Below are 27,124 nucleotides of genomic sequence, written 5' to 3' on the forward strand. Positions count from 1 at the left end.
CCATAGAGTCTTGAATGCCTAGAGGCACCCGTTTCTCGCGAGAAGCTTCAAAAACCACCCCGTAGACGTCATTTCCCTGCGCCGCGGCGCGCCGGCTCTTTTTCCGCCGTCTCGCTGTGTCACTGTTCCGCGCTCTCTCCCTTCGGCAGCCTAAGTTCAGTTGCCCGCTCCTGCTTTAGTCGCTGCCGGCCGGGCCCGATGGAGTACCTCATCGGCATTCAAGGGCCCGACTTCGTGCTGGTGGCCGCCGACACCATCGCCGCCTCCAGCGTCGTCCAGATGAAACGCGGTCAGTCCCTGGGAAGCGGGGGGGGGGGGTTTGAGAAAAGTGAGGGCAGGGGTCTGTCAGAGCGGGCGGGGGGCGGTCAGCGGGCCGAGCGCTTGCTTCGCACGCGTAGTGTTGGTGACATCTATTCCTGGCGTCTCCGCTTCTTCGAAAATGAAATTGAATCCAGGCTAAGTTAGTCTCATTCAAGTTCCCGTTGGTGGAATCGGTGGGATTTGGCCTAGTAGTAATTAACTTTCTACGCAGGACCTGCATTCCAACCCGGTAGTTATACAGTGGTACCTCAGGTTACATACGCTTCAGGTTACAGGCTCCGCTAACCCAGAAATAGTACCTCGGATTAAGAACTTTGCTTCAGGTTGAGAACAGAAATCGTGCTCCGGCAGCGCAGCAGCAGCAGGAAGCCCCATTAGCTAAAGTGGTGCTTCAGGTTAAGAACAGTTTCAGGTTAAGAACGGACCTCCGGAACAAATTAAGTACTTAACCCGAGGTACCACTGTATTTCGGTTTCCTTCGCCATAAGGCCCCAAGGTGGGCTACAGCATTGCAAATAGTTTGAAACAGATGATACTTGCAATAATAGGGTGGGCACCCCAAGGTGAAGAGGTGCGGCTTCTCGAAAGTTGTGTAATGAAGATCCCAGGCGCACTTCGGTGTGGAGATGATTCCATAACTTAGGGGAGGGAGTGCAGTTCAGTACCAGAGCACGTGCTTTCTGTGCAGGGAGCATGGCTGTCAACGTTTCCCTTTTTAAAAGGGAAATTCCCTTATTCTGAATAGGATTCCTCGCAAGAAAAAGGAAGTTGACAGCTATGGCAGGGAGTACCAGGTTCAGTTTTTGCAATCTTCACTTTAAGGAGAAGGGTGATACAAAAACATAGATGGGTATGCAGGAGGGGTCTTGGAAATCCCGGAAAGTCACAGTTGGTCATAGTTGTGGTTGTGGGTCTAGGTATAAAGCAGCTCCTTTTCTTCCTGCATTATTTCATGGGAATGGGCATAGCTCAGTGGAAGAGCACATGCTTTGCATGCAGAAGATCCAAAGTTCAACATTAGTTAAAAGGTCTATGTAGTGGGTGATGGGAATGTTCCTTTATCTTGGAGAGCTCCTGTCAGACAGTACTGGGCTAGAAAGGCAACTTGGCTGATCTTGCTTCCTATATTCCTAGCAGTTAGATTGGGATGGACTTCCAGGATCCACTTTTTCCCCCACCAGCCATAAGCTTGTGCAAAAGACATGCAAGGGCTTTAACTCAGTAACAGAGGATGGGCTCTGCATGTAGAAGTTTGCAGGTTCCGTCTCATACCCTAGTGAGCTCCTGGGAGACAGTGCTGCATCAGATGGCCCAATGGTCCAGCTCGGCGTAAGGCAGCTTCCTATATTTCTACTTAAAATGAATGGATTTTGAGTTGAAGAATATTTGTTGAGCACCAGAGTTGAGCTGTCTTGCCACAGAAAAATCCACTGACACTTACGCCAAACTTTAACTGCATCGTACAACACGATATCCATTTCTTATTTAAATGCCCATAGGCTGTCCATGTCCAAAGTGGGGTTAAGTGGGCTCTGTTAACTTGGAACTGTTGCATAGAAGTGTTGATGGAACAGTTTGTAATGGTGAGGATGAGCAAACATGCATTTATCAGAATTCCTTCTTCTTTACAACTATTAAAAGACGTAGGAGCCATGACCTCCTTTGCATTTGGTCGTTCTCTTTCTATAAACGAGCCCTGAATAAAATAGAAAACAGAAGTGATGAAATTGCTGTATATCATCTTCAATTTAAGCTAGTGATAAAGGGTAGAAAAAATTCTAATGCCTTATTTTCCTGTATATTTTGTTTAGAAATGCATAGTTTCATAAAATGAGAGGGCAGTCCAAATGCCTGGCCTGCAGTGGCAGAGCTTGATGAAGTGGGATGGCCACCACTACTATATCCACAGTCCTGGTGTTCATGTTGAAAGGGGAGAGGGCATAAAAAATGCTTCTTTTCTGTACCAGCTCCAAGGCTCGTGCAAGAAAGAAGCTCAGCAGCTCAGGATCCAGCTATTTCTATGCTGTCCCCAAAACACGCCATTTTGGGGTGTGTCCACTGACTACAGCTGCTTCACCAGGTGCACTGTGGTGCTTCTCATCAGCAGGGCAGCAGAGTGGAGGCCAGCAAGGCTGGGCAGAGGGACACTATCTCATTCAAACCTCCTGCGCATGACAGATTGCTCTATCCATCTACAGTGTAATTAATGTGATGCAAGTTAAATTGAGCAACTGGAATGAATACAATACTACGTGCAGCAATTCAAGTGTGGTAAAATAGGTATGATAATAGCTTGTAGGACTTTCATTTCCCTCACCCCAAAGTTTAAATAATGTAAGGGGAGTGTGTGCTATTGAGTTTTAAACTGTACCATTTTAAACTGTACTAAGTGCACTTTATCATTTTTTTCCATATTATTTCAGTACTTCCAGCTACATTTAGCTATTGGAAAAACTTTTTTTGAGAGTTATATAACATATAAAACTAATGTAACATACTACTTACAATCAGAGCACCACACTTGTATGGCAATTGGTGTGTGTTTTTTAATTTATTGATTATTGGAAAACTCATCACTTGTCAGTCTCAACCCAAAAGTTGGATACCAGTGCTCTAGGTCAACTCCCATCAGCCCCAGCCAGCATGGCCAATGGTTAGAGATGATAAGTCCCACAACATCTGGAGTTTTGCAGTTTCCCACTCTTCTATAGATTTCGTTTATTGTTGCAGGTGGAACCTGCCACCAAATGTTGCATTGTGTAGTGCTTTTTTTCAAGATTTCAGCTTCCCATATAAAGTACTACAAAACTCTCCCCCTTGTTTTCAATTACTGTATACCCCCATTCTAAAAAACCCCCAACCCTGTCAGCCAGCATTCAGTGGCCACTGAGCATGCTCAGAAGTCAAGGGTTTTTTCAGGAGGTCCACCCTCCTTGGACTCAGTGAATTTCGAATGCTGGAGTGATTTGTTTGTACCTCAGTAGCCCGATGGGCAACATTCCTTGTTAGTGCATTATGCAGAGCAGCCTTTGCCAACCTGGCGCTCTTCAGATGTCTTGAACCACAACTCCCATCAGGCCAGCTGTACTGGCTGAGGCTGATGGGGCTTATAGCCCAACACATCTGGGGGGCACCACATTGAGCCTTTGCCACCTTTTGCTTTTGAGAACTGGTGACAAAGACTCTCTTGGCATTTTGTTAGCTTTCCCATTCAGATCCCAGGAAAAATCTCTGCAGTTAGTGTTTCTAAACTCCCATGTGCAGAAGTCTCTCTCTCTCTCTCTCTCTCTCTCTCTCTCTGTGTGTGTGTGTGTGTGTGTGTGTTTAAATTATTTTAACAGCTGCAAAATACTCTGCTAATCCTGTTAAAGGATGGAACGTATCAGAAACTCTTAAACATGTCCTCCAGGGAAGATTATTCAGCAGTAAACAGCAAATGATGGAGAGGTTCTGATACGGAGATTTAGACTGTTCTGTGGAGGGGATCCTAAATACATAGAATGTTGCTTTTCCCAAAGACACAAGGGGCTTCTGGGAAATTAATTTAATACATTTATCTATCATCTAGTTAATGCAGGCTGAGGATAAGATGAGATTGCAGAACCATTAGTGGCATATAAAAGCATTCTTCCTCTGATTGGTTGTAGTAATAGTAAAGTCTTTTTCTTTTAAAAAACCACTTATTTTTCCAAAATTTTATTTCCAGAGGAAAATGCATCTCAATGATTTTCATGACTTTCTACCCCTCTCCCTCCCCATGACTTTCAGCACTTCCTAAACCCTACTAGTCCTTTCAGATTTCTTTTCCTTATCGTTTTTTTTACTGCTGCCAACGAATTAATCATCTGTCTGTCACTGATGGATCTAGTAATTGTAAACATTTATATTATGAAAATGATGGGATGGATGGCTGTTTAAAGATAAAAAATACTTATTTAAGTTCTTCAGATCTGATTCTGTAATTAATCCACAAGTGTGCAAGTCTTGTTTATTCAATAAGTTACTAATGTTTTAACTTTGCCCATGAAGGGGAAAATAGCCCTTGTATTAATCAGAAGACTCTGCTCATTTTGCTCTCACTCTGTCTCTCAAAATGAAACTTCACTGTAGCTTGCCCTTATTTCTGACTGGTGTGTTTTTCTTCCATCCTCTTGATTTAGATCATGACAAGATGTTCAAAATGAGTGAGAAAATCTTGCTTCTCTGTGTTGGGGAGGCTGGGGACACTGTCCAGTTTGCAGAGTATATCCAGAAAAATGTCCAGCTCTACAAGATGAGGAATGGTGAGTACTGTGTGGTGCTGTGCCACTGAATGTATAGAGTAGAATAAAGAAGTCTAGGATTCTGCATTGGTAAGCTGTATGCTTTCTAAACACTTCAGACAAAACCACAAGACTTATGATTATGTTAGATCCAGGCTGATAACTCACTCTCACCCCAGATTTGGCATGCACCTTGATTTGGCTCAGTTGCAGAGAATGGATCTGTGCCCCCTGCCCTCCATGTCTCAAATCTGTCACTCTAGCAGTCTTCTTTCCCCACTTCTCATGAATGACACTACTGAGAGTCTACAGAGCACTTCTGCCAACTTGAGGGAAAATTTACATGCTTGCAGTTCTTTTCGACTCTTAAGAGTCAGTCTGCACATCCGGAACAATAGCATAACTGGGGTGTTTTACTTCAAGGTCAAGGTTTGGGGTGGGATCCTATAGTTAATTTTTCCCATCTGTATTCAAAGAGCAAGCAAACTCTCTGTCCTTAGGAGACTAGTACTTCAAGAATAGAAAAGAGTAGGATAAATACACACATTTTGTAAGGGGAGGGAGTTTTTTTACTTGAGAATTCATTCAAAATAATTGATTTCCTATCCACCCAGCCACAGTTTGGGGAGGAAGAGTCCTAACAGAGTGGTACTAGATAATTCTGCATCCTTGGATTAACTCATGTCTTCCATATACCCTTGGTGCCCATGCTTCCTCACTTCTATCTGTGTGATCACAGACCTCCTAATCAACTACAATTGCACAAAAGCGGAATGTGCCGTTATATAATTCAATTTCACCTGAAACCAGCAACTGTCTAGAAGTTGCCGCATGCAAGCTGTGATTCCGGCATTGCGGAGGGTTGGACAAGATGGCCCTTTGGGTCCCTTCTATCTACAATTCTAACTGTTCTCTCCCTCCATAGACCTGGAAAGGAAGTAACATTAGATGCCCAGGTGACAAGGCTGCTGACATTTTCTGCCCCAACTCATCTGTTGAGGAAGGCTTCTGGTCCTGGTTGTTGTTGGGGTATCATTGCTCCACTTGTAGTATTTGTTCAATGATTCCACCCCCCCGCCCCCCAAATATTGTTCTTTTCTTTGCAAGCCAGCTGAAGATGTTGCTGTACACGTTAGGTATTCTCCTAGAATGAATTTCCACTCACCTTCTGTTTATTAGCAGCCTTGTACCTGGCGCTTAGGAATTCCAAGAAATCAAAATATCAGTGCGGCTTTGAAATCAGCGGTTAAAATCGGTGTAGTTTTGAAAGGTTCAGTTTGCCATCTTGATTCAAAATTTCTTCCACTTGCATCCAAACGGCTGAAAGCCTCTATGATATCTCAAGAGGTGTCCAAATGAACAGCAAACAAATTGCCAAAATATATAGTAGATGATTATTTCCTTTTCTTAACAGGGTATGAATTGTCTCCGACCGCAGCTGCCAATTTCACACGCCGAAATCTGGCTGACTATCTGCGGAGTAGGGTAAGTAAGGCAGCTTTCAGAAGTTGTGCTTTCTCTCTGTTCAGGAGGTCCCCTTGACCTTTCAGTGTGCGATGGGTCATGGGGGCTTCTGGAAGAGGGGAGAATCGTCCACAACAAGGTTGGGCATCACTCCTCTCCACCAGCAGCCCCTGCCCCATGTTCAGAGTGGTGGAGATTTTCCTCCTGCAAACTTAAGCTCTGGTCCATTGATTTTGTTAAATAATGATTTCAAAGTGGCAAGCATAGTTGCCTCAATTCTATTGGCAGTGCCAGATTTGTGAACGCTGCTCATGTACAGTATTAATTGTAGGGCAGTGGCATGTCATCTATCGCGGTGGATAAAAATCAATGGTTTAAAAAATAATAATAATAAAATCAGATTTCTTTTATTTAAATTGGGTTTTTAAAATGAAATGCTTTTGGAGGAAAAATCTTTCTAAAGATAGTTTTGTATTTAAGTTACATTATAGTCCAAAGGCTATTCATCAGGAAATGAGGATTTGTTTTAAGTTTTTCATGTGTGCTAAAACTCAGTCTAAGGTGTGTGTTTTTTAATCATTTAACCACATCAGTTAACAAACATGGGTACATATGCTATAATGTTGTTGTTTTAGTTAAATAAATTGTTTAAATTGTTATTAAGGAAATGATAATTTCTCTCCTTCCAATAAAGTACAGCAGAAAAGTTGTCCAAATATAAACAGTTAACTTATTAAACCTCACAATAATTTCATAATTATCTGTCAATGTATTTCTAATAGTATAACCAATCAGTAATTTTTGATATAACAGTAAAAACTACTCTGAAAATTTATTATTCCAAAAATGAAACCTTCATCTGGTTGTAAATATTAAGATTATACCAGCAAGTATGAGTCTTTCTGTAAAAAAAAGAAGAAGATTTAAATCAAGTCTTACTGACTAATGATTTAAATCGTGATTTAAATCGATTGGATTTAAATCAAATCCACCCTGTCAGCTATGCAGTGGGACCACGCTTCCATACATACAGGAGCTTGCATGTTGACTTTCCCTTACAGAAAATGTCACATAGTACATACAGTTGTTCTGGGAAAAGCAGGTGCAAAGTTGGGAGCCAATCTGATAGCACGGCCCTGAACATGCCACTGCCATACAGGCAATGAACCAGGGAATAAGGCGAATATCATCAGGATATTTGAATGTATATTTTTTTAAAAATCAACTAACCTCTCCTGATGTTTTTGTAATGACTATTAATAGGAATTCCTAAGAGGAATTTTTGAGTGCTGGGTTTACCTTTTAGTGAAGGTGGTGGTTGGGAACGGGTAGCAGGCATTGCTGAGTCTGTGTTGCTTCACAGGGATGGGAAATCATGTGCCATTTCAAATGGTTCTTAAATGGTTACGGTACTGAGTGATATATTTTAACTGAAAATAACCTTTCTCATTTATGTGCTATGACCCACTTGTTAACCAAATATGCATTTGGGGATCCATATCTTAATCCTTTGCCTTTTATATGCATGGTGGTAGTGGTCCTGTTGTGACCCACCTTGGATCAGGCCTCAACCCAACCTGCCAGCTGAAGACCAGTGTGCTACATATTTGCAAACACAAGTGCCAAAATGTTTATTTGGTGTCATATGTGAAAGCTTCCCAAAGGGAGGCTGCTTGGACCCCCATTACTAAACTAAACTAAATTTGAAACCCTGTGCCAAGGGTAATAGAGGAAGGGCTGTACTCCAGAGTTTACATTAAACTGCATTATACTTAGTATTTATACAATGCGTTTAATTTTCAAAGCTCTTAACATGCAGTGGGCTACATCTAAATGTCTCAACAAGCTATGCTCCCAACAAGGGAAACTTGATTTGTTCCTAACTATGATACTTTCCTTTCCTTGTGCTCAGTTTGTTGTGACATCTGAACACAGCTGCTTGGTATCTATATTACATTTGAATTGATTTTATGTGTGTGCTGCTGTTGTTTTAAACTGTTTTATATATGCAGTGTTTAAAATTGTTTATGCAACCTTCTTACACTGTTGTATTGTAATAGTATAGGACACAATTCATAAATGAAATTAATCATCATCATCATCACCACTCATAATACAGATGTGATGTTCAGGCAGTGGTTATCTTAAGCCTGCCTAGTGAGATGATAGCAGGGGTATGATTCAGACCTTCCTGACTTGTAGCTACTACTCTACACCTGCTGTGAGCCAATGAGCATTAAGGTTAATCAGGCCTCCATAGAAAAGCAAAGAAATCATTCCTGTTTTCCTTTTTTCTTCTGTTGCAGCTCTTTATCATTGCAGTATTTCTTCTCCAGGTCTTTCTGATATGACATTTGTTCTTTGCTTTAAAAACGTAAAATTGCAGGCATGTGCCTTCTCATGACTGAGTGCTGCAGGGCAGAACGCACCACATAAAAATGGAGATTGCATGTGACCAGCCTCTTCTTTAGAAACAGACAGCTGCTTTTTTCACCATGGTTGTTGTTGGGGTAGCAGCAAGCAGTTAATAACCGAGTGTTCTCCAAACTGGCTTTGGTATCTTTTTGCTATGGGGCAAAGGCATTTCACAAAAAGGTGCCTTGCAAGAGCTGAAACCATATTTGTGACTGTAGAAACATGAAGATAACAGAATTACATCTACCACGAACATTTATTCAACAAAATTTATATATCACTTGGAAAAAACTTTAAAATATATAAAATAAAATATTAAAACTCTTGATAGAATACAGTTAAAAACAGGTATTTCAAAACATCTGAAAGTTTTAGAATCAACAGTAGCTAAAAACCCAGATAGGTGGGGTACAAATAAAATTGTTGTTGTCGTTAAAAAATAAGGTAGGTGTACTACAACTTGTCAGTATAGACTTGCCTAAACAGGTGTCAAAAAGAATACAGCGAAGGCAGAGAGTTCCAAAGTGTAGGTGCTGCCATGATAAAAGATTCATTTCTTATTGCGGTGTGAGCATTTTCTGGAACTGTAGCAGCGCCACTTCCACAGATCACAGTGGTCTAGTGGGCACAAATGGGGTAAGGTAATCTGCAAGTACAGTGGTACCTCGGGTTAAGAACTTAATTCATTCTGGAGGTCCGTTCTTAACCTGAAACTGTTCTTAACCTGAGGTACCACTTTAGCTAATGGGGCCTGCTGCCGCACCGCCGCCGCACAACTTCTGTTCTCATCCTGAAGCAAAGTTCTTAACCCGGGGTACTATTTCTGGGTTAGCGGAGTCTGTAACCTGAGGCGTATGTAACCTGAGGTACCACTGTAAACTGGTTCTAAGCTGTTAAGGGCTCTATATATTAATTATAACAGCTTGAACGTCAACTAGTAAGTAGGAACACTGTTGCTGGATCTGACTGTGTTCTGTTTATTCCAGCTTACTGTACTTGAAGTCTTGTAACTTCAGTGGGTTGTGGATTTCCCACTCAGAGTAGACCCATTTCAATTAATGGATCTGAGTTACCCATGTCCATTAATTTCAATGGATCTACTCCAAGTAGGACTAACATTGGCTACATACAGCCCAATGTGCCTGAGATCCCTTGATTTCATTCTGCAGCTAGAGGCTTTATAGCACCCAGATGTTATTGGTTTAGCTGGGGTGTTCTCAGTGTTAACTATGGAATGGCATGAATGTTCAGAACCTTCCCTTTCAGAACTTGGGACTCAGATGCTGGATCAGACTAAGTATTATACCATAAGGCTTATAGGCAAACTCCTGGGGGCCGCATACCGTTGGTGGGCAGAACCAGAGACATAAGTGGGTGGACCAATAAATGTTGCTTTTATCTTTGTTCAGTAGGCGATGTTCAGGCATGTCGAAATCAGTTTCTACATGTACAAGCACCCCATGCAAGGCTCCACCTTCCATCCTGACAAGCAAGAGCCTTGACCCAGATTGAGTTGATGAGATTGATAGACTATAACAAAATACTGGTTAATAGGTCAGGTCTGCACAATTTGTAATCTAGTGAGCCAAATGTAACACACACACATAAATTATGAATTGTCTCCTGCCAAGTGCCTTTCCATCCTCCAGTCCTACTTAAGAAGCAAACTCCAGGAGACTCACTGCATTTGGCTTTGAGAATTGCAAGTTGGACAGACTTGTGATAGGCAGTTCTTTGCAACGGTCGTGGTGTTAACTTTTTCAGTTTCCAGAGTGAAGAATTGTTTTTCTCTCAAGCAGCCGCAGACAGCAGAAAGGAATTAAGCCCTTTAAAAAAACAACCTACTGATAAGGACTTCACTTCTCATGCAAATGCGCAGATTCTGTTTAAATTGTTTTGAGAGAAAGATTAATGGAGCAAAGCTGTTTGATGTGCTGAGCCAAACAAGTGCTTTTTGTCAAAACCGAACATGAAGCTTTGAGTAAATGTCATATGAAGCTGAACTGTGTGTGCACATGTGCGCATTCTCTCTCTCTCTCCCTCTCCCCCTAATTCCATTACTGAGCTTTTCATGGTCCTTTTGCAAGAAACTGAAGAAAGTTCTCCTTCCTCAGCTGTCTTTTCCAGCACAGGAACATGAACACAGTTCCCTCCTCCTATCGTTTCTGCTTGTTATCTCCTTCATCTGTTTCCTGGCCCTCAAATGGCACCTGATGCATCTCTAAAAGAAAAGAAAACATGTTGCTATCCTAATGCCATTATACCAATCTATGGTGCAGATGCAGTTGGAATACTGTGTACAATTCTGGTCTGACCTGAAAAAGGATATTGTAGAGTTGGAAAGGGTTCAGTAAAAGAAGAACCAGAATGATGATGGGGACGGAGGAAAGGTTGCAGCATTGGGGGCTTTTTAGTTTAGAGAAAAGGTTACGAAGAGGGGACATGATGGAAAAGACTATGCATGGTATGGGGAAAGTAGGCAGAGAATTTTTTCATACCACTAGAACTCATGGACTCCTGATGAAGCTGAATATTGAAAGGTTCATGAAAGACAAGACACGGTTCATAGTTAAACTATGGAAATCACTCCCACGTGAGGTAATGATGGCCACCAACTTGGGTGGCTATAAAAGAGGACTAGAAAATTCATGGAGGAGAAGGCTATCAATAGCTACTAGCCTGGACGGCTATGTTATTCCTCGGTGTCACCTCTAAATACCATTTGCTGGAAATGGCAGGAGGACAGCGTGTTCTTGATTTCAGGTTCTGCTGATTTCAGGTTCTGCTCATGAGAACAGGATGCTGGGCTAGATGGACCACTGAAATGATCCAGCGGGCTTTTCTTACGTTCTTAGGGCCCTGGTGGGACACCTTGTCAATTGGTTGTGTAATATTGTGACTATGGTGAGATATTCTTATGTGGGAGGCTGCCTTTTCTTGTGCCTCTCCTCACAAAGGAAACAGTGGGGCCTTCTTGCTTCCCAGCACTCCAGGCTCCTGGGCACTGCCCTGAACCCTCGCCTGACTCATACCAGCAGGGGAAACCATGGTCTGGCTGTCTGCACTGTGTCAGGGTCATGCACTTTCTCGAGTTTAGGCCAACCAGGTTAGAACTCCATTTCTGGTTTTGAGACAGTTTGCTCAAACCTGGGGGGGGGGGGGGCAAATGGAGTGCATGTGGTGAGAAGGGAGCATGTGAATGCAAAGACCACTTGTGACTGCCATTCCATGGCTTCACTAGTGTGTCAGCACTGGGCCTTGGGATGGCTGCAACTTTCACTGCTGTCTCCCTTCAATTAGATGTGTTGTTTTGGGGGTTCTCAATAAAAGCCCCCAAAGCCACTCAGTCTCTTGAATATTGTTGATGTGTGTTTAAATGTACATAGCATTGTTGGGTGTATATGATGGTTTATAATAGTGTTTTATTTCATTGTTTCATCACTATTTTTGTCCATTGTATCTTCCAGTGTTGCACTTCTATGTAGATCTTTGTCTGTGTTATAGTTTTACAAGGTTAATACTTGAATTAATGCGTGACTTTTATTTTGACAGTATTTGGCTGGTCAATTGACTAGTCTTTCTCCCATCCTTCCCCACCATACTGGGCAACCTTCTGGCCCTTGAACGAGTAGCTAACCCTGGTTGACATGGTGTGATATTGTCTGCACCAGTCTGTAGAAAACCAGGTTGCAAAATAATAGCATATTTGGATATTGAGTATAGCAGGTTAAAATAGGGAATGCTTTTTGGGCTAGTTCCCTTTGTGTGTGTGTGTTGTTGGTTTCTATTTCCCTCACTGAGCAGCAAATGCAGTCACAAGACATTGTTTTGCATTCCACAGTCAGAGTTACTGTTGGATTCCCACGGGAATGGGAGACTGGATGTGACGTACACTGGTTTCCTGTTCTTCACTGTTCTCTTGGTTTCTTTGTTAGAGAGACAGTTGCTTCTCTGCTCTCACAGAGGCAAGATGCATGTTTGTATTCTCTCAGCATAGAGTGGAAATAAAGTTAAGAATGTGGCACATACTGCTTTATCCTTCTGCTGTGTGGATTACTCTGCTTGGGCTCAAGATAAGACGAGCCTGTATCAGCTTCAGATGGGCCGAAGCTGGTCAAAATCTCAAATATCTCTAAAATAGGGAATGTTTTTTGGGCTAGTTCCCTTTTTGTGTGTGTGTGTGTGTGTGTGTGAGTGTGTGTGTACACACACGCACGCACACACAGTGGTACCTCAGGTTACAAATGCTTCGGGTTACAAACTCCATTACCCCGGAAGTAGTGCCTCAGGTTGAGAACTTTGCCCCAGGATGAGAACAGAAGTCACGTGGTGGCGGGAGGCCCCATTAGGGAAAGCGTGCCTGGTTTGGGTTAAGAACTGACCTCCGGAACGAATTAAGTTTGTAACCGAGGTACCACTGTATATGGATTTCTAGTTTTCCCTTACCAGCCTGTAGGGGACTCATTGAGAGAAAAAAACATACACCGCAATTACTGGGTTTTCTTTCCCAAACTGTCTTGGTTACTGAGTGTTCCCTTCTTGCATTGCTCTGCAAGGTCATGTGACCTTTGGAACAGATGGCCCAGGTGACACTGGCTTGGAGCATCCTCACTAACGAGGGCAATTTAACATGCCACTTGGCGAAGAGGGGGTAGCAGGATGCGACAGGGCGGGACTCTGCCTCCTTCCTCTGCGTGCCAGGTCCCTTGAGGCCTGATCCTGCCTGTTCCTCTCCCTCCGTGCCCACGCTTGCCTCCCAGCTTACCTGCTCCAGATGGGCCACACAGCAGGGAGGACACTGGCAGAAGCAGATGTGTTTATTTACCGGAGATGAAATGTTGCGCTCTTGCAGATGGCAGTGCCTTCCAGCAAACAGTGCACTTTGACACCGCGGTTGTGCCACTTCGGGCAGGGGGGTAAGGGGGGTGGGGTGACTCCTTGCTTTCTGAATTATTTCCCTACCCTTCTTTTGCATGAAAGGCAAACAGTCTTACAATGGGTCTCTGCAGCTCTTGGCATCAGAGCAAGCATCTCCTGGTCACTTTGAGGAACATGCTTTCATTTCTGGGCTGCTTTTCCTATTCTGTTCTTTCTGTATGGAGTGGCAAGCAGTTTTTGTAGCCATTTCCTCTTGTAGTTAGGAAGTGCTTGCTTGCTTGCTTCCATCTTATCACCTCTACATGCAGAGGGCCTTCTCGGTAGCAGCGCCCGCCCAGTGGAATGCCCTCCCATCAGATGTCAAGGAAATAAACAACTGTCTGACTTTAGAAGACATCTGAAGGCAACCCTGTTTAGGGAGGTTTTTAATGTTTGGTGGTTTATTGTGCTTTTAATTCTGTTGGGAGCTGCCCAGAGTGGCTGGGGAAACCCAGCCAGATGGGCGGGGTATTATTATTATTATTATTATTATTATTATTATTATTATTATTATTATTTATTAATTAATTATTATTATTAAACAGCAGTTGCAAATGGATAAAACAAAGTTTTAATCAAACAAATATGACCCCCCCAAGCAGAAAATTGCTGCAAGAAAGGATGTTCCGACTAAACATTCCGAAAGTAAGAGCTGTTCAACAATGGAACAGACTCCCACAAGAGGTGGTGGATTCTCCTTTCTTAGAGGTTTTAAGCAGAGGTTGGATGGCTACCTGTCATGTATGATCTAGTTGTGATTCCTGCATTACAGGGGATTGGACTAGATGACCCTCGGAGTCCCTTCCATCTCTACAATTCTTGATCCAAATAATCATATAGTGGCACTGTGTGCCAAAAAGCTCTCTGAAACAACAGTGGGAAAGGTTTGTATAAACGCTGTTATAGTGTGCACACACACGCAGAGTATGCACACATCTGACTCTCTAGGATGAAAGAGCAGTGGCTAGTGTTCTGGGTGGGCAGGCCTATTCCATCCATTGGCATTGCTGGCTCCGCTAGCTGCCATGGATCAATGACACCCTGTTCTCCCCTTCCCCCCTTTTTCCTGCTGCTGACCAGACCCCTCTCTAATCGTGTGATTCTAATCAGAAGACATTTTAAAATGGGCTCACAAACGTTTGCCCTCAGGGCTCAGCAGTCAGAAGGGCAATGTCCTATTTTCTCCCTTTGTGCACAAGTCGAAAGAGATGGGCCCCACAAGATATGGGGTCTCTGATGACGTGGGGCTGTATAAACCCTAGCAGTGTTTGCCTCTTGGGGAGGGGGAGGCACATGTTACGCTTCCAATTCCTGCAGGCATAAAATCACCAAATTTGGGGGCTGGGTTAGAATTTGTCTCCTAGGTTGGGCTCAGTTGATCGCTCCTTTAAAAAACACACACTAATATTTAAAAATATGAACACAGCTGCTTTTGTTCTGTGAAACCTGGAGCCATTTTGGCCCTGCAGGCTTGAGTTTGCCAAGAAGCAAAGCTGCACGCAGAGGTTGGGAAATGGGGAGGGGCCGCAGCTCAGTGGTAAAACGGCTGCTTTGCCGGCAGGCGTCCCAGGATCAGGTATGACTAGAAAGACTCCTGTTTGAAACCCTGAAGAACTGCTGTCTTTCAGTGTAGATGGAGAAGGGTGGGGAAACGTGGAGCCCTCCAGATGTTGGATTTCAATGCCTGTCGGCCCCGAGAGCATGATGGGAGTTGTAGTCCAGCAACATCTGGAGGACCACAGATTCCCCACCCTTGATTGTAGACCAGTGGTTCTCAAACCTTTTTCTCTGGGCCACACTTTCAGAATAAAAATTTGCTTGTGCCACACCATTTTTTTTAATTGGCAAGAAATACCTTGGGAAACAGAAATAAACAACAACTAGCAGTGCTTGATTTATAACATAGAACACATCTACTATGAGGAAGATTGTCTGGTACCTTCAGTATAAATCTTTAGGTGCCATGCGAAAACATTCCTCTTCAACCAGACCTTTGGCTGATTAATATTCTATGGCTTTTTAAATGTGTTTGTGAGGGGGGTTATTATTTTGTTGTTTCTGTTTTAACCATTTGTGCTTTTACCTTGTTTATTTGTGCTTTTTACCTTGTATTTCTATTTTGTGAACCTCCCTGAGATCTTGTGATGAAGACTGATAAAAATCAAATACTTTATAATATGCTCACTGGACATCCAGAAGGTATAAAGCAAGCAGTTACATTCAAACATGAATTGTTCCCAAAATATTCATATTCTGCAAATATATATATAGATACTATACTATACTATACTATACTATACTATACTATACTATACTATACTATACTATACTATACTATACTATACTATACTACACTACACTACACTACACTACACTACACTACACTACACTACACTACACTACACTACACTACACTACACTACACTACACTGAAATGTTTAAATGTTTCTTCGACTGTCCTTGAATCTTCCTGCCACACTTTCCTACCTCACCATTGTAGTGTGCCACACCCTTTGAGAACCACGGATGTAGACAATACTGAGCTAGGATTAATGATATGACTCTGTATGTGGCAGCTTCTCATGTTCCTGCTGCTGAATAATATGAAGCTGTTGAATAGAACATTAAGCTTTGGGAGTAGGAGCCTATTTAAAAAACCCACCACCACCTGACCAAGGCTACACTGCGATGAGCCTGCCATTATAACACAACCCACGGTGCTGCTGGGTCCTGTGGTTGTGTTACTGCACTGTGAACATGACATCGGCTGCCCATGGTTTGGATGGGGCAAACAGGTGTTTGGGAGAACCCATTTGGGAAAAGTTTCAGGTACCCTTAAACCTGGACTTAATGGTCTTAAGGGGGGGGGCCCACTTTAGATCGTAGTGTGTATTACTTCAAAATATGGTAAGCCAGCCCTGCTGCATTTGGGGAACCCTCCTGCTCATTCTACTGAGGGGGGGGGCTGGACATCTGCCCCGAAGTCCTGCCCTGACGGCACCACTGCGTGCCCCCTTGCAGCACCTTGATTATAAGGTAGTGGCAATGTTTTAGATTAGCAAGTGAAATTGGCTGGGAAAATGAATACTGTGTTAACTATCTGGTATAATAAGGCATCTGTGTCATGTTGCTGCTTAAGTCATTAAATTTGGAAGTGGTTTTAATTACAGCGGGCAACTGCTGCTCTAATGAGAAGAACAGAGAGCAATCTGGAGCTGATGCCAGGGAGTGGGAACGTTTGGCAGATTGGAGCGCATTCCCAGCAAGGAAAATCCAAAGTGTTTGTGGCTTTTTTTTTTAGTTTGAAAGAAAAAATGAGAGAAATGATTAAAACAAAGGGCATGAGAGAGGCAATGTGTGCTATGGATAGAAAATGGTTTCACCCTCTCTCATTCTACAATTTAGGGTCATCTGGTGAAATTGGTCAGATGCAGCAAGGGAATGGGACTTCCGGCCTCGGGCCAAAGGCAGCCCTCCAGGCCTCTGCTGCCTGCAACTGTCCCAGGCTGCACTTTTCCCTGGCCCTGCATTATACCCTGTCTTTCTTCTTGCCTAGCTGGAATGTGTCCTTGAACCCTGATAACACCTGTTGCTTGTCTAAATGGAGGATAGAGAGGGGTGTGTTGGCTACTATACAAAGATAGCATTTATACTTGTTACTCTGCTGACTTTTGCCTCTGGTCCCGCCCACCACTGGGTGGCCCTCATAAGGTTGCCCAGGAGGAAATGTGGCCCTCAGGCTGTGAAAGGTTCCCCACCCTGGGCTTAAAGGTTTTGGCATGGCAAAAGGAGGTAGTTTTCCACAGCTCTTCCTTATAGTCCAGAATTCACTGCCACAGGATGTGGTTGCACATTTAAAAGGGAGTTAAACAAATTTGTGGAGGGTAGGTCTGTCAATGATGGGATACAAAGAGATCTAAATCTTTGATTTGAAAGAGGTAGAGCTTGGTATCATCTGCGTATTGATGAACACCCAACCCAAACCCCCTGATGATCTCTCCCAGCACCTGCATGTAGATGTTGAAAAGCATGGGGGAGAGGACAGGACCCTGAGGCACCCCACAAGTGAGAGCCCAGGGGTCTGAACACTCATCCCCCACACCACTTTCTGAACACGGTCCAGGAGGAAGGTGCAGAACCACTGTATAATGCCTCTCTCCCAGCCCCTGTAGATGGTCCAGAAGGATGTTATGGTTGATGGTATCAAAAGCCACTGAGAGATCCAGCAGAACTGAGAGAAACAGCTCTCCCCTTTGTCCCTAGCCCACCGGAGATCATCAACCAGCGCGACCAAGGCAGTTTAAGTCCCATGATGAGGCCTGAATCCCAATTGGAAGGGATCCAAATGTAGCTCTCTTTTATAAGTGAAGAAAAATGTGACATTCAAATTAAAGGACTGACACTTCATATTTTCTGTTGAGCTATCCACCATGACCTCCAAATCAGTTTTCAGATTAGTTGCTACTTTAAACCCTGTCAATGTTTATATATGTGAAATTGGGAATTTTTGCTGCAGTGTGCATCATGTTACATTTCATTACCCTACCGTGGCCCAACTAGCATCTCATGACTAACCATAATCAGTAAGCCAAGAATAAGCCTTGGCTACAAATCAGTTTGTTGGGAGTGAAACAAACCACAATTGTTTCTTCCCACTACAAGCTCAGAGGAGTGAAGTGGGGTAAGGAACTGTTTTCAGCCTGCTGTTTACCTTGCCATTGGCGGGGGGGGGGGGGCAGAGGCAAAAGTGAGTGGAGCAACAAACATAAATTTTATACAGTAGGCTAGTTACTATACAAGCTCACACAGTCCTCCCTGGACTCCATCCAGGCAAGCAAGAGGCATCAAAATTTCAAGGACCCATTTCCAGTCAAGCTAATGGAGGTTGCAAAGCAGAATGGTTTAGGGGTATGAACCTGAGAGGGTCTCAAGAACCAGACAGAGAAACTAAACTCTACTGGATTTGATCAGTCTCCCGCAGCAGAGGAGACCCATTGACATTAACTTAGACCTAACTTAGTAATGTCCATTAGCTTCAGCAGGTCTACTCTGAGTAAAGCTAGCATAAGATACAACTCCATGAATCCTGAGGGATGCATTTCACCCTGTGCTTGTCCCATGACAGCTTATCTGCACCTCCAGATTGGAGGCTTTGTAGCTTTGAAAGCCAGTTGGCTGGAGGGCAAGTTGAAGGGAAGGGCTCTTGCCTCTGGAGGCTCACAGAACATGGAGGTGCCTGGCTGGCCACTGTTGGTCACAGGACACTGTTGCCTTCTTCAGTGTGTGCAGTTACTTGATGCCTTTGCATGTACCAGTGGGCCACCACAAAGCGAACACTTCATCTCACCTCACCTCAAAATGCAGGGTTCCTCAACTGAGTCCAGTTCCCGCTTTGAGCATAGGGAAACTAAAGTCCACGGCTTTGTGCACCAGGCTGCTGTGGGGCTCCTGGCCTCAAACCAGAAGGGTGCTTCCAAGGGCCAAAGGAGCTCTAGGACATAATGCTGCAATTTTACATGATGCAGAACAAGGTTTCTTGATCCTCTCGTTGCCGCCCCCCTCCCCTTCACCTTCTGGGAATGCAAAGACTGCTGTGTTTGTGCACAGAATGAAAGCTTCTCTCCCTCCACCCGCAGGCAGGCATTTATACACGTCCCCGTTAAAGTGCTGCTCCGTACGATGATACATTTAATTATAGGTGGCACTGCCTGGCCTGGGTCCAAAGAGAGGCTGTCAGTTCCTCTCTCGTTGTCCACGCTTAGTGGGAAGCCTTCCTCGCGCCCACTGCGTCCCCCTCCTCTCCATGGCGACTTTGGCTTCCGCCAGATGTCACACCGCCACTCCCGCCCCAACCTCTCATTGCTGATTTTGTGTTGCGTGTGTGCGCGCGTTTTGGTGTGGTTGTCACCACTCTTCCCTTCAGCTGTAAATTCTGAAGGATTTCACGCTCTTCCTAATCACTGCAGTTATTTTAAATCCAGCAGTAGAGAGGCAAGAATCCCACCCCTCAAGTTGGCATTGTTGTTGCTTTTTATGCACTCTTGTTTGACTCTTCTTAACCAGCCTTCCCTTAAGCTGAACTTTCTGAAGTGTACTTTTAGAAAAGAAGCAAAAAAACCACAATCTTTTATTGTGGGGGAGAGTGCAACGGGGGTAGCTGATGTGGTGATGGGAGTTGTCATCCACAACAGGTTGCTTACCTTGAGTCTGAAATCCACGTGAGCCTTGGAATGTTTTGTTTGAGGTGCCCATAGATTGGTGACGACTGTATTTAATGTACGTTCAAATTCATGCTCCGTCACAACACGTGCTGGAAGAGCTGTGGTCTTGGCTGGGCCCATCTCACAGGGTCATTGTGCGTACCAAATGAGTCAAAGATCATACCACAGTTCCTCCTCCACACCCAGGAAAGGGAGGCTTGGCTGTGGTGTCAAATCATACAGAGATGTTACCGGTTGCCCTGTCTCAGTGTCTCAGTACTTTGTGCTTGATGGATCCTTGACGAAACTGCTTCTATTTATCTGCGCTTCGTTTCTGGGTAAATGAAGTGGTGTGTTTCCTTCCCATTTTATAAAGACAGCATGCTGATTTTGCTCTTTGAAAGACTTTGGGCACCACTGGTGCAGAAGAGAGCTTTATGTGCGACCTGAACAGAACCTTTGAGGAGAAAGGTTGGAACTACAGTCAAGTGTATGACACATTATGACCTGGAGATGCCCCCCCCCCTCCTGTTCTTGGATGGTTTTAAAAGAGGATGAGGCAAATTCATGGAGGATATCAGTGTCTACTAGCCATAATTGCTGTGTATTGCACTCCATCTACTGTTTAAGGCAGTCTCCCTCTGAACACCAGTTGCTGGGGGACAATGTTGTGCTCAGGTCATGCTTTCAGGCTTCCCACAGGCATCCAGTTAACCCCCATGAGAACAGGATGCTGGACTAGATTGGCCATGTGCCTCATCAATCAGTGCTCTTCTTGTGTCCGTAGCAACTAACTTTACATGGCAGCAAGTTAAGTTTTCTTGAAGGTGTTGTTTGTCATTCAGGAGTGACTGATGGATTTGTGCCTTAACATTGGGTGCGTGGAAAAGCAGACAGCCTAATAGCAGGACCTTGGGTAAATTGAGCTTATATTTGGAGTGTGATGCCACTACATTCAGTGACTGATCTCTCTCTTGCAGTGTGTGGTTCCCCTGCATACACTTACAGCTCCCCCCCCCAAAAAAAAACAAAAGTAAGGGAAGAGAGAATATGACTTTTTAAGGCAAGGGTCTTGAAATGTCTTCTGCAGTTGCCTGTGTCAAAAAAGCATTCCCAAGAAAAGTGCTGCACAGCTGTCCGGGTCTAATTAGTTTGCACATCATTTATGTATGTATGCTTTGACATCTGACACAGACTCGGGTAGAAGTCGGTGTTTAGAAGCCACGTTTGTGGCCCGGAACCCGACTCTCCAATTACAAGGTAGCTTTGATTTGCCAGCTTCTGCATGTGCAACATGCTTAGGCGTAAATAAAGGGTGTTAACATGGGCTAATTAAATCAATGTTGCTGGAGCTGGGGAGCAACTTGCAATCTCGGAAACCCTTCTGACATTCTTCCATGTTCTTTTTTTAAAAAATTCCTTTGCTTGTATGGAGGTTTCTTTCCTTATACTTTTAAAAGCATCCATCTGGTAGTGTGCAGAGTGGGAACCAGAACTAGAACAGAACAATCAAAAGCTGTGATTTGTCATATTGGAAGTGAATCCCAGTCATTCTTTCCCTCAACTTTATATATTTATTTGAATATTTATAAACCATGCTTTCATATATATCGCAAGGTGGAACACAGAATAAAAACACAGTTTGAATAGGAAAATCCTGAATCATTATTACTTGCCTGCTCTGTTCCTGAATTCTAAAGCAATTAAATTGATCCCTTTTATTTTATATATCTCTGTCTACTGCTCCAATTTTGTCTTAAGACAGTACTTAAGAACTGACTTGGACAATTTGTGGTGGGTGGGGCCCACAAACGTTCTCTGTGACAGCTCAACAGCAGTTTGTGGTTGTCGGCGGAGGTCTTGTCCTTGATTTTATTTGTTTGATTTAATAGTTTTGTATTACTTAATGCCTTAGTTTTTAAATAATGTACAACAGAAAATATTATGGTTGCATTCTGTGGGGGGAGCAAGTGAATAAGACGCTGTGGTGTTTGCAACTCCTTTGCCTGTGATTTTACACTTGACACAGCCTACTTAGCTAATGTATTCATCCTTATACTTCATTGTGTATTGTTATTTTTTCAAGAAACTAAAACCAATGACTAGTGCACATTCATAAATGTTTGGTCTGATGACTGCAGAGAGTTGAATAATATAAACACAGTTTGGTGACAATATAGTTAGCCCTTTGTGGCACTCTCTTTTGTGCTTTGAAAAAATGCAGAATATTGAGAAGTCATTCTATGATATCCAGATCAGTGTTCTAACAGCTTCTTTTGCTTCTTTTACAGACTCCTTATCATGTCAACCTCCTGCTGGCAGGCTTTGATGAGCAAGATGGGCCTGCCCTTTACTACATGGATTACCTGGCCTCTTTGGCTAAAGCTCCCTTTGCAGCCCACGGTTATGGGGCCTTCCTGACGCTCAGCATCCTTGATCGCTACTATAGACCAGGTAAGCACATCAAAATCATAAATTATTGGGGTTGATAGTATACCCACCCATGGTTGTATTTCTAGGCTGCCTTTTAGGGCGTAGCTTTCACAAAACTGTGTACCCAATATAAGATGCAGCAAGTTACGTACCATATAATCAAACACTGTTTGGTCATATCACAAAATACCATTGGAGACAACAGCTTTATAATCAATACAGTCAATATGAAAAATTAGTTATGACAAACTTGAGGCCCTTCAGATATCAATGGGAGTAAGGAACAACTAAGTTAGTCTGGATTTAACCCATTCCCCCACACTATAATAGGTACCTCATCACTCGCAGCATGGCCATCCTTGGTGGTACAGGCAAATGAGGCAGCCTGCCTTAGCTAGGGAAGCACCCTGAGGAGAGAGAGATTTATTTGCTTTTTCAGCTCATAGCTCAAATGCAGATTGTAACCTGAGTTCAGATTTCTGGTGTCCAAGAATCTGGGAGATGATGTGTTGTTGCTGTTTCTGTTGCTGTTGCTGTTGCTGAAATATTACCCTTCGTATGGGTGTCACAGAGCAATTTGCAGTATTAAAAAAAAAAATCAGGCCACAATATGATAGGAGCAGCTGGTGGAGTAGAGTGGTAGTGCAGAGCTGTCCTCCTAGCACCAGCATTGCTCCCACTAACGGTGAAGATGCAGGGCAGTAGCAAGGTCAGCCCAGTGCTGGAGCTTTGGAGGAGCCAGTCTAGTGCTGCTGCCAGTGTGCCCACACAGTCCTGACCTTGCCATCACCCCAGTGCCATCCCAGTAACTTGTGGCAGCACTGGTGTTGCAAGGGCACCTTTACAGCATCACCCCAGCAACAACGTATGATCGTTCAGTTACAGAAATTTTATGGATCTTCTGTTGACTCTTGATTACCAGGCATGCAATGAGATTTGTTTGGGTAGGTAGTGGCAAAATTTGAATTTGCCTGGAACACCAAAAATCTCTGGATCAGTCTTGATAAGGAGGCAGGAAGAGATGCAATGGTCGGATCTTCCTAACAGCCAAAACCCTTTCCTAGCCCCCTCCCTGGCTTTTCAGTCTTCTGTGGATGCTACCAGTATTCATTTCCAAATTGCCTGAGGGCTAGAAGCTCAGATTTTCTAATATCCAGATATCAGGTACTTCTGTGATGAGTGTGCGGATGCACAAACACATACAATCTTTTGATGAGGGTTTCAGTATCTCCTCCTTGGCAGTTAATAGAATTTGAGTGGTTCTGATGCTAATTTGCTCCCCCAACTTAACACCACTTTACTACGACTTTTGATGTTGAATATTTTCTTATTTCCACTTGATATCTTAAGGTGTTTGATTTTAGTATTTGATAGTGTTTGATGGTTGACATGCAGTGGTATTTAGTATCAGACTTTATTCATTTATTTCATTTAAAGCATTTGTACCCTTGAGCTTTTCCTCAATCTGGAGGAAACAAAATCAAGCTCTCATATAAAACAAACAAACAAACAAAACCAATTGCACAACGCTGAAGACCAACAGATTGCCCTGGAGATCATTGTCATTGATCTCTGCAACATCTGAAGTGGTAAAGAGAATGGCCATTTAGCTAGTGGTTAACCTGCAGTAGCGCAGAATGTGTGTGAGAGTGGACAGTTGTTATATAGCTGATGCCTGTAAAGGCAGCAAGTTTAAAGGTAAAGGGACCCCTAACCATTAGGTCCAGTGGTGACCAACTCTGGGATTGCGGCACTCATCTCCCTTTATTGGTCAAGGGAGCCGGCATACAGCTTCTGGGTCATGTGGCCAGCATGACTAAGCCACTTCTGGCGAACCAGAGCAGCGCACGGAAACGCCGTTCACCTTCCTGCTGGAGCGGTACCTGTTTATCTACTTGCACTTTGCCGTGCTTTCGAACTGCTAGGTTGGCAGGAGCAGGGACTGAGCGACGGGAGCTCACCCCGTCATGGGGATTCAAACCGCCGACCTGATCGGCAAGCCCTAGGCTCAGTGGTTTAGACCACAGTGCCACAAAGTTTAATGCACTCTAATTCCAAAACTTTGAGTTAGAATTTTGCATTCATGCTGTAGATCTGAATCTGAAGATGATAAGAGCCCTGTGGGATCAAGCCCAAAGGCCTGTCTGCTCCAGCATCCGGTCCTTACAACGGCCAGCCAGATGCCTTTAAGGGAAGCCTGCAAGCAGGACATGATTGTAACAGCAACTCTCCCCTCTGCAGTTCCCAGCAACTGACAATTACTTCCTCTGACAGCGGAGGCAGCTTTGTATTCAAACTTTAGAGGGCAAAATGGAAATTCTGACAAACTTTGAAAATATTTGCTAATATTTTTATGTTTTTAGATGCACTACATGTTTTAGATTTTTTAAATATGTTTTTATTTTATTTAAAATTGCCTTGTCTTAATATGTTGATGTTTGCCACCTTGGGCTCCTTTGGGAAGAAGGGTGGGATACAAATTTAATAAATAATATTTGTGACCAGCTGTTGATTGGAGACCAACCTTGAAGAAGCAGGAAGTGTGCAAATTCTGCCTTTTGATTCTCTGCTTCCTTAAAATTTCATTTTAAACAGGTCTCCTTCCACTTACCCCCCATGATTGGTGGCAGCAGAATTATGTCCCCCCAGCCTAACATGTTGACAGTTTGCTGTCTCTTTCCCACCCACCCCACCCAAAAGCATGGGCAAACCATTTCTTCTAATGTGTGAGAAGAGCTGGGGCACTTCTCACACGTGCCATTTCCATTGTTAAAAATCAGTACCCAACAGGGAACGTAGCACTTAAAGCCCAGCCCTCCTGACCCCCCCCCCCACATGCACACACACTCCTTTGAGTGATTTGCAACCGGCTGTGGACAGATGGAGCTGATTTAATGTGGTAATAAGCTCAAGAAGGCTGAGGTGGCCCAGCTCTTCCAGCGCCTGAGCCCCTGGCCGTGGGAGGCAGGATTCTGCCCGGCTTCCCGTTAGGGTGGAACAAATCGATTTTTGACGGCTCGTTGGGCAAGGGAGCTGGGCCACAGGTGATCCTTCATACATGTGGAACGAGTTTTCTCAGAGCTGGGAAAGAGCCTTTCGTTCCTTTGTGCACAACTGAAAAGCTGTTCGGACTTCATCAGAGAGATTTTTAGGAGGCCAGGAGACTTGGCGGCTAATTAAAGCTGTCTGTGGTGCTCTCTTTTCCTCCTGCAGGTATCACCCGTGAAGAAGCATTGGAGGTTCTCAAGAAATGTCTCGAGGAGGTGAGTGACCTGCCTTGCCCAGGAGACTAATGTTTGGTTGCCTTTGTTTGGCCAGTGATTTAACTCTCCCCCTTCCTTCTCCTGCTACATCTCCCCCGCTAAAAAAATTATTCTTGCCACAAGGGGAAATAAATACAGAGCAGCCAGATGTGAAATTGGTTAGTGGAGAATAAGCATTCCTTGCTCTCCCCACCCCAACCATCTTAGTTTACTTCATGGTTAGGTAGTAAAGTTTAGAATTGTTGACATTTTAAATTTCTGGTTCTTCCACAATTAATATTGATAACCCATCCTTCTGCCCCTTTTGGGGAGGTTTAGCTTTTTGTCCAATTCATACGTTTAATGGTATCATCATTACTTTAAATTAGAGGAAGAAAACTTTTTTCAGCCTGAGAGCCACATTTCCTTCTGAACAACCTTCCAGGGGCGACAGATCTGTGTTAGAGTTACTATATAGATCATTGATTCTAACATGCAGCTTTTGACGTAAGAGATGCACAAAGTCAGGCAACTAGTACCCATATTTTACAGGTGAGGAGCACTGAAGCTAAGAGATAAGTGATTAGTGTAAGGTGAGCAATGGCATGGATCCCAACCCCCCCAGCAAAAAAAAATCCGTTCGGGTGACATTCATTTAAGGGTTGAGAATGGACAGTTTTGAGACGTTTGCCTGAGTGGCTGAGGGAAAGGAGAGAAGATGGGGACAGGAGCCATTATTCTGAAGTCTGTTGTTTGCCCCTTCTCCTTGAGAGTGAGGATGTTCGTGTGATATTGCCTTCCTTCTGGGTTAATGGTCCTAAAGACAAATTTATGGTAATAAAATGTCTATTTATTTACTTGTTAATGCTTTAACTATTGGAAGTCAAAAACCCTTGCAATCTATTGCAAATCACATGGTGATCTAACAGTAGATCTCTGTCTGCCTTCTGCCTCCCCCCACAATAGATGATAGCTCCCTAAGAATAGGGGTAAACTTTCACAGGGAACATTTTGCTCAAACTTTTTGGATTTCTTAGTTGGGTGCTTGTTATTGCCAGCTGCTCACGCAGAGGAAATGAGACAGTGCTGGGCTGCTGAGAGTTCTTGCAAACATTTAGGTGACTTTCTAAAAACATTTAACGTAAACACGACTCTTGTTTCCCACAGCTTCAGAAACGCTTCATCCTGAACTTGCCTTCATTCAATGCTCGATTCATCGATAAAGATGGCATCCACGATGTGACTAATATACCACTCTTGACAGCAGAGGCCTAAATGCCCAAACTTTCCTCTTCCTGCCTCCATTTGGCTTTTTTTGTTTTTTACTTGTTTGAAATCCAGAGTTCATTTACTGCACTTTTGCAAATACAAATAAAGATCTTCTGTTATAATTCTCTCTTCATTCTCTCTGAAACCAACAAATTGAGGGGCAAGATACCTCTTCAGTGAATACTACCTTTTTATCTCCTCCTCCCATCACCAGTCTTAGCTGTGCTGTCTGCCCACGGCTTGAGCCACAGGTTGGGGATTTTACCTGGCAGCAGATGAGTTTCATTGAGACATGCCATTCAAATGGCTCTTTTGCAAGGTTCCATGGTAGTTTCCCTTCTCCACCCACTATAGAAGGTTTTATTGGCTCACTGCTGTGTGTGTGTGTGTGTGTGTGTGTGTGTATGAGAGAGAGAGAGAGAGTTAGTTAATTCACAGGCTTGGCATGCTTACTTGCTTTTTGAAAAACTTTTTTTCCAAAACTTTATTTTATCCAGTGCAAGCTGAAGTGTTGATGGTGCTCCATGTTACACAAAAGGCAGATACAAATTCATACACACAAAATTGGCAGCATCAGGTGAAAAATACAAAAGCGGGGGGG

General features: G+C 43.6%; 1 protein-coding gene across 1 annotated transcript; it reads left to right on the forward strand.

Moving 5' to 3' along the window:
* The first annotated feature begins 66 nt into the window (after positions 1-66).
* Positions 67-26,645, forward strand: PSMB2 (proteasome 20S subunit beta 2). Its single transcript, XM_083511886.1, has 6 exons — positions 67-289; positions 4,482-4,604; positions 5,998-6,068; positions 21,871-22,033; positions 25,226-25,275; positions 26,422-26,645. Exons 1-6 carry the CDS (start codon positions 199-201, stop codon positions 26,527-26,529), a joined length of 606 nt encoding a protein of 201 aa, XP_083368012.1. The 5' UTR covers positions 67-198; the 3' UTR covers positions 26,530-26,645.
* Positions 26,646-27,124: the final 479 nt, after the last annotated feature.

This window comes from Podarcis liolepis (genome assembly GCF_965112155.1).
Source record: "Podarcis liolepis genome assembly, chromosome: 7".
NCBI lineage: Eukaryota > Metazoa > Chordata > Lepidosauria > Squamata > Lacertidae > Podarcis > Podarcis liolepis.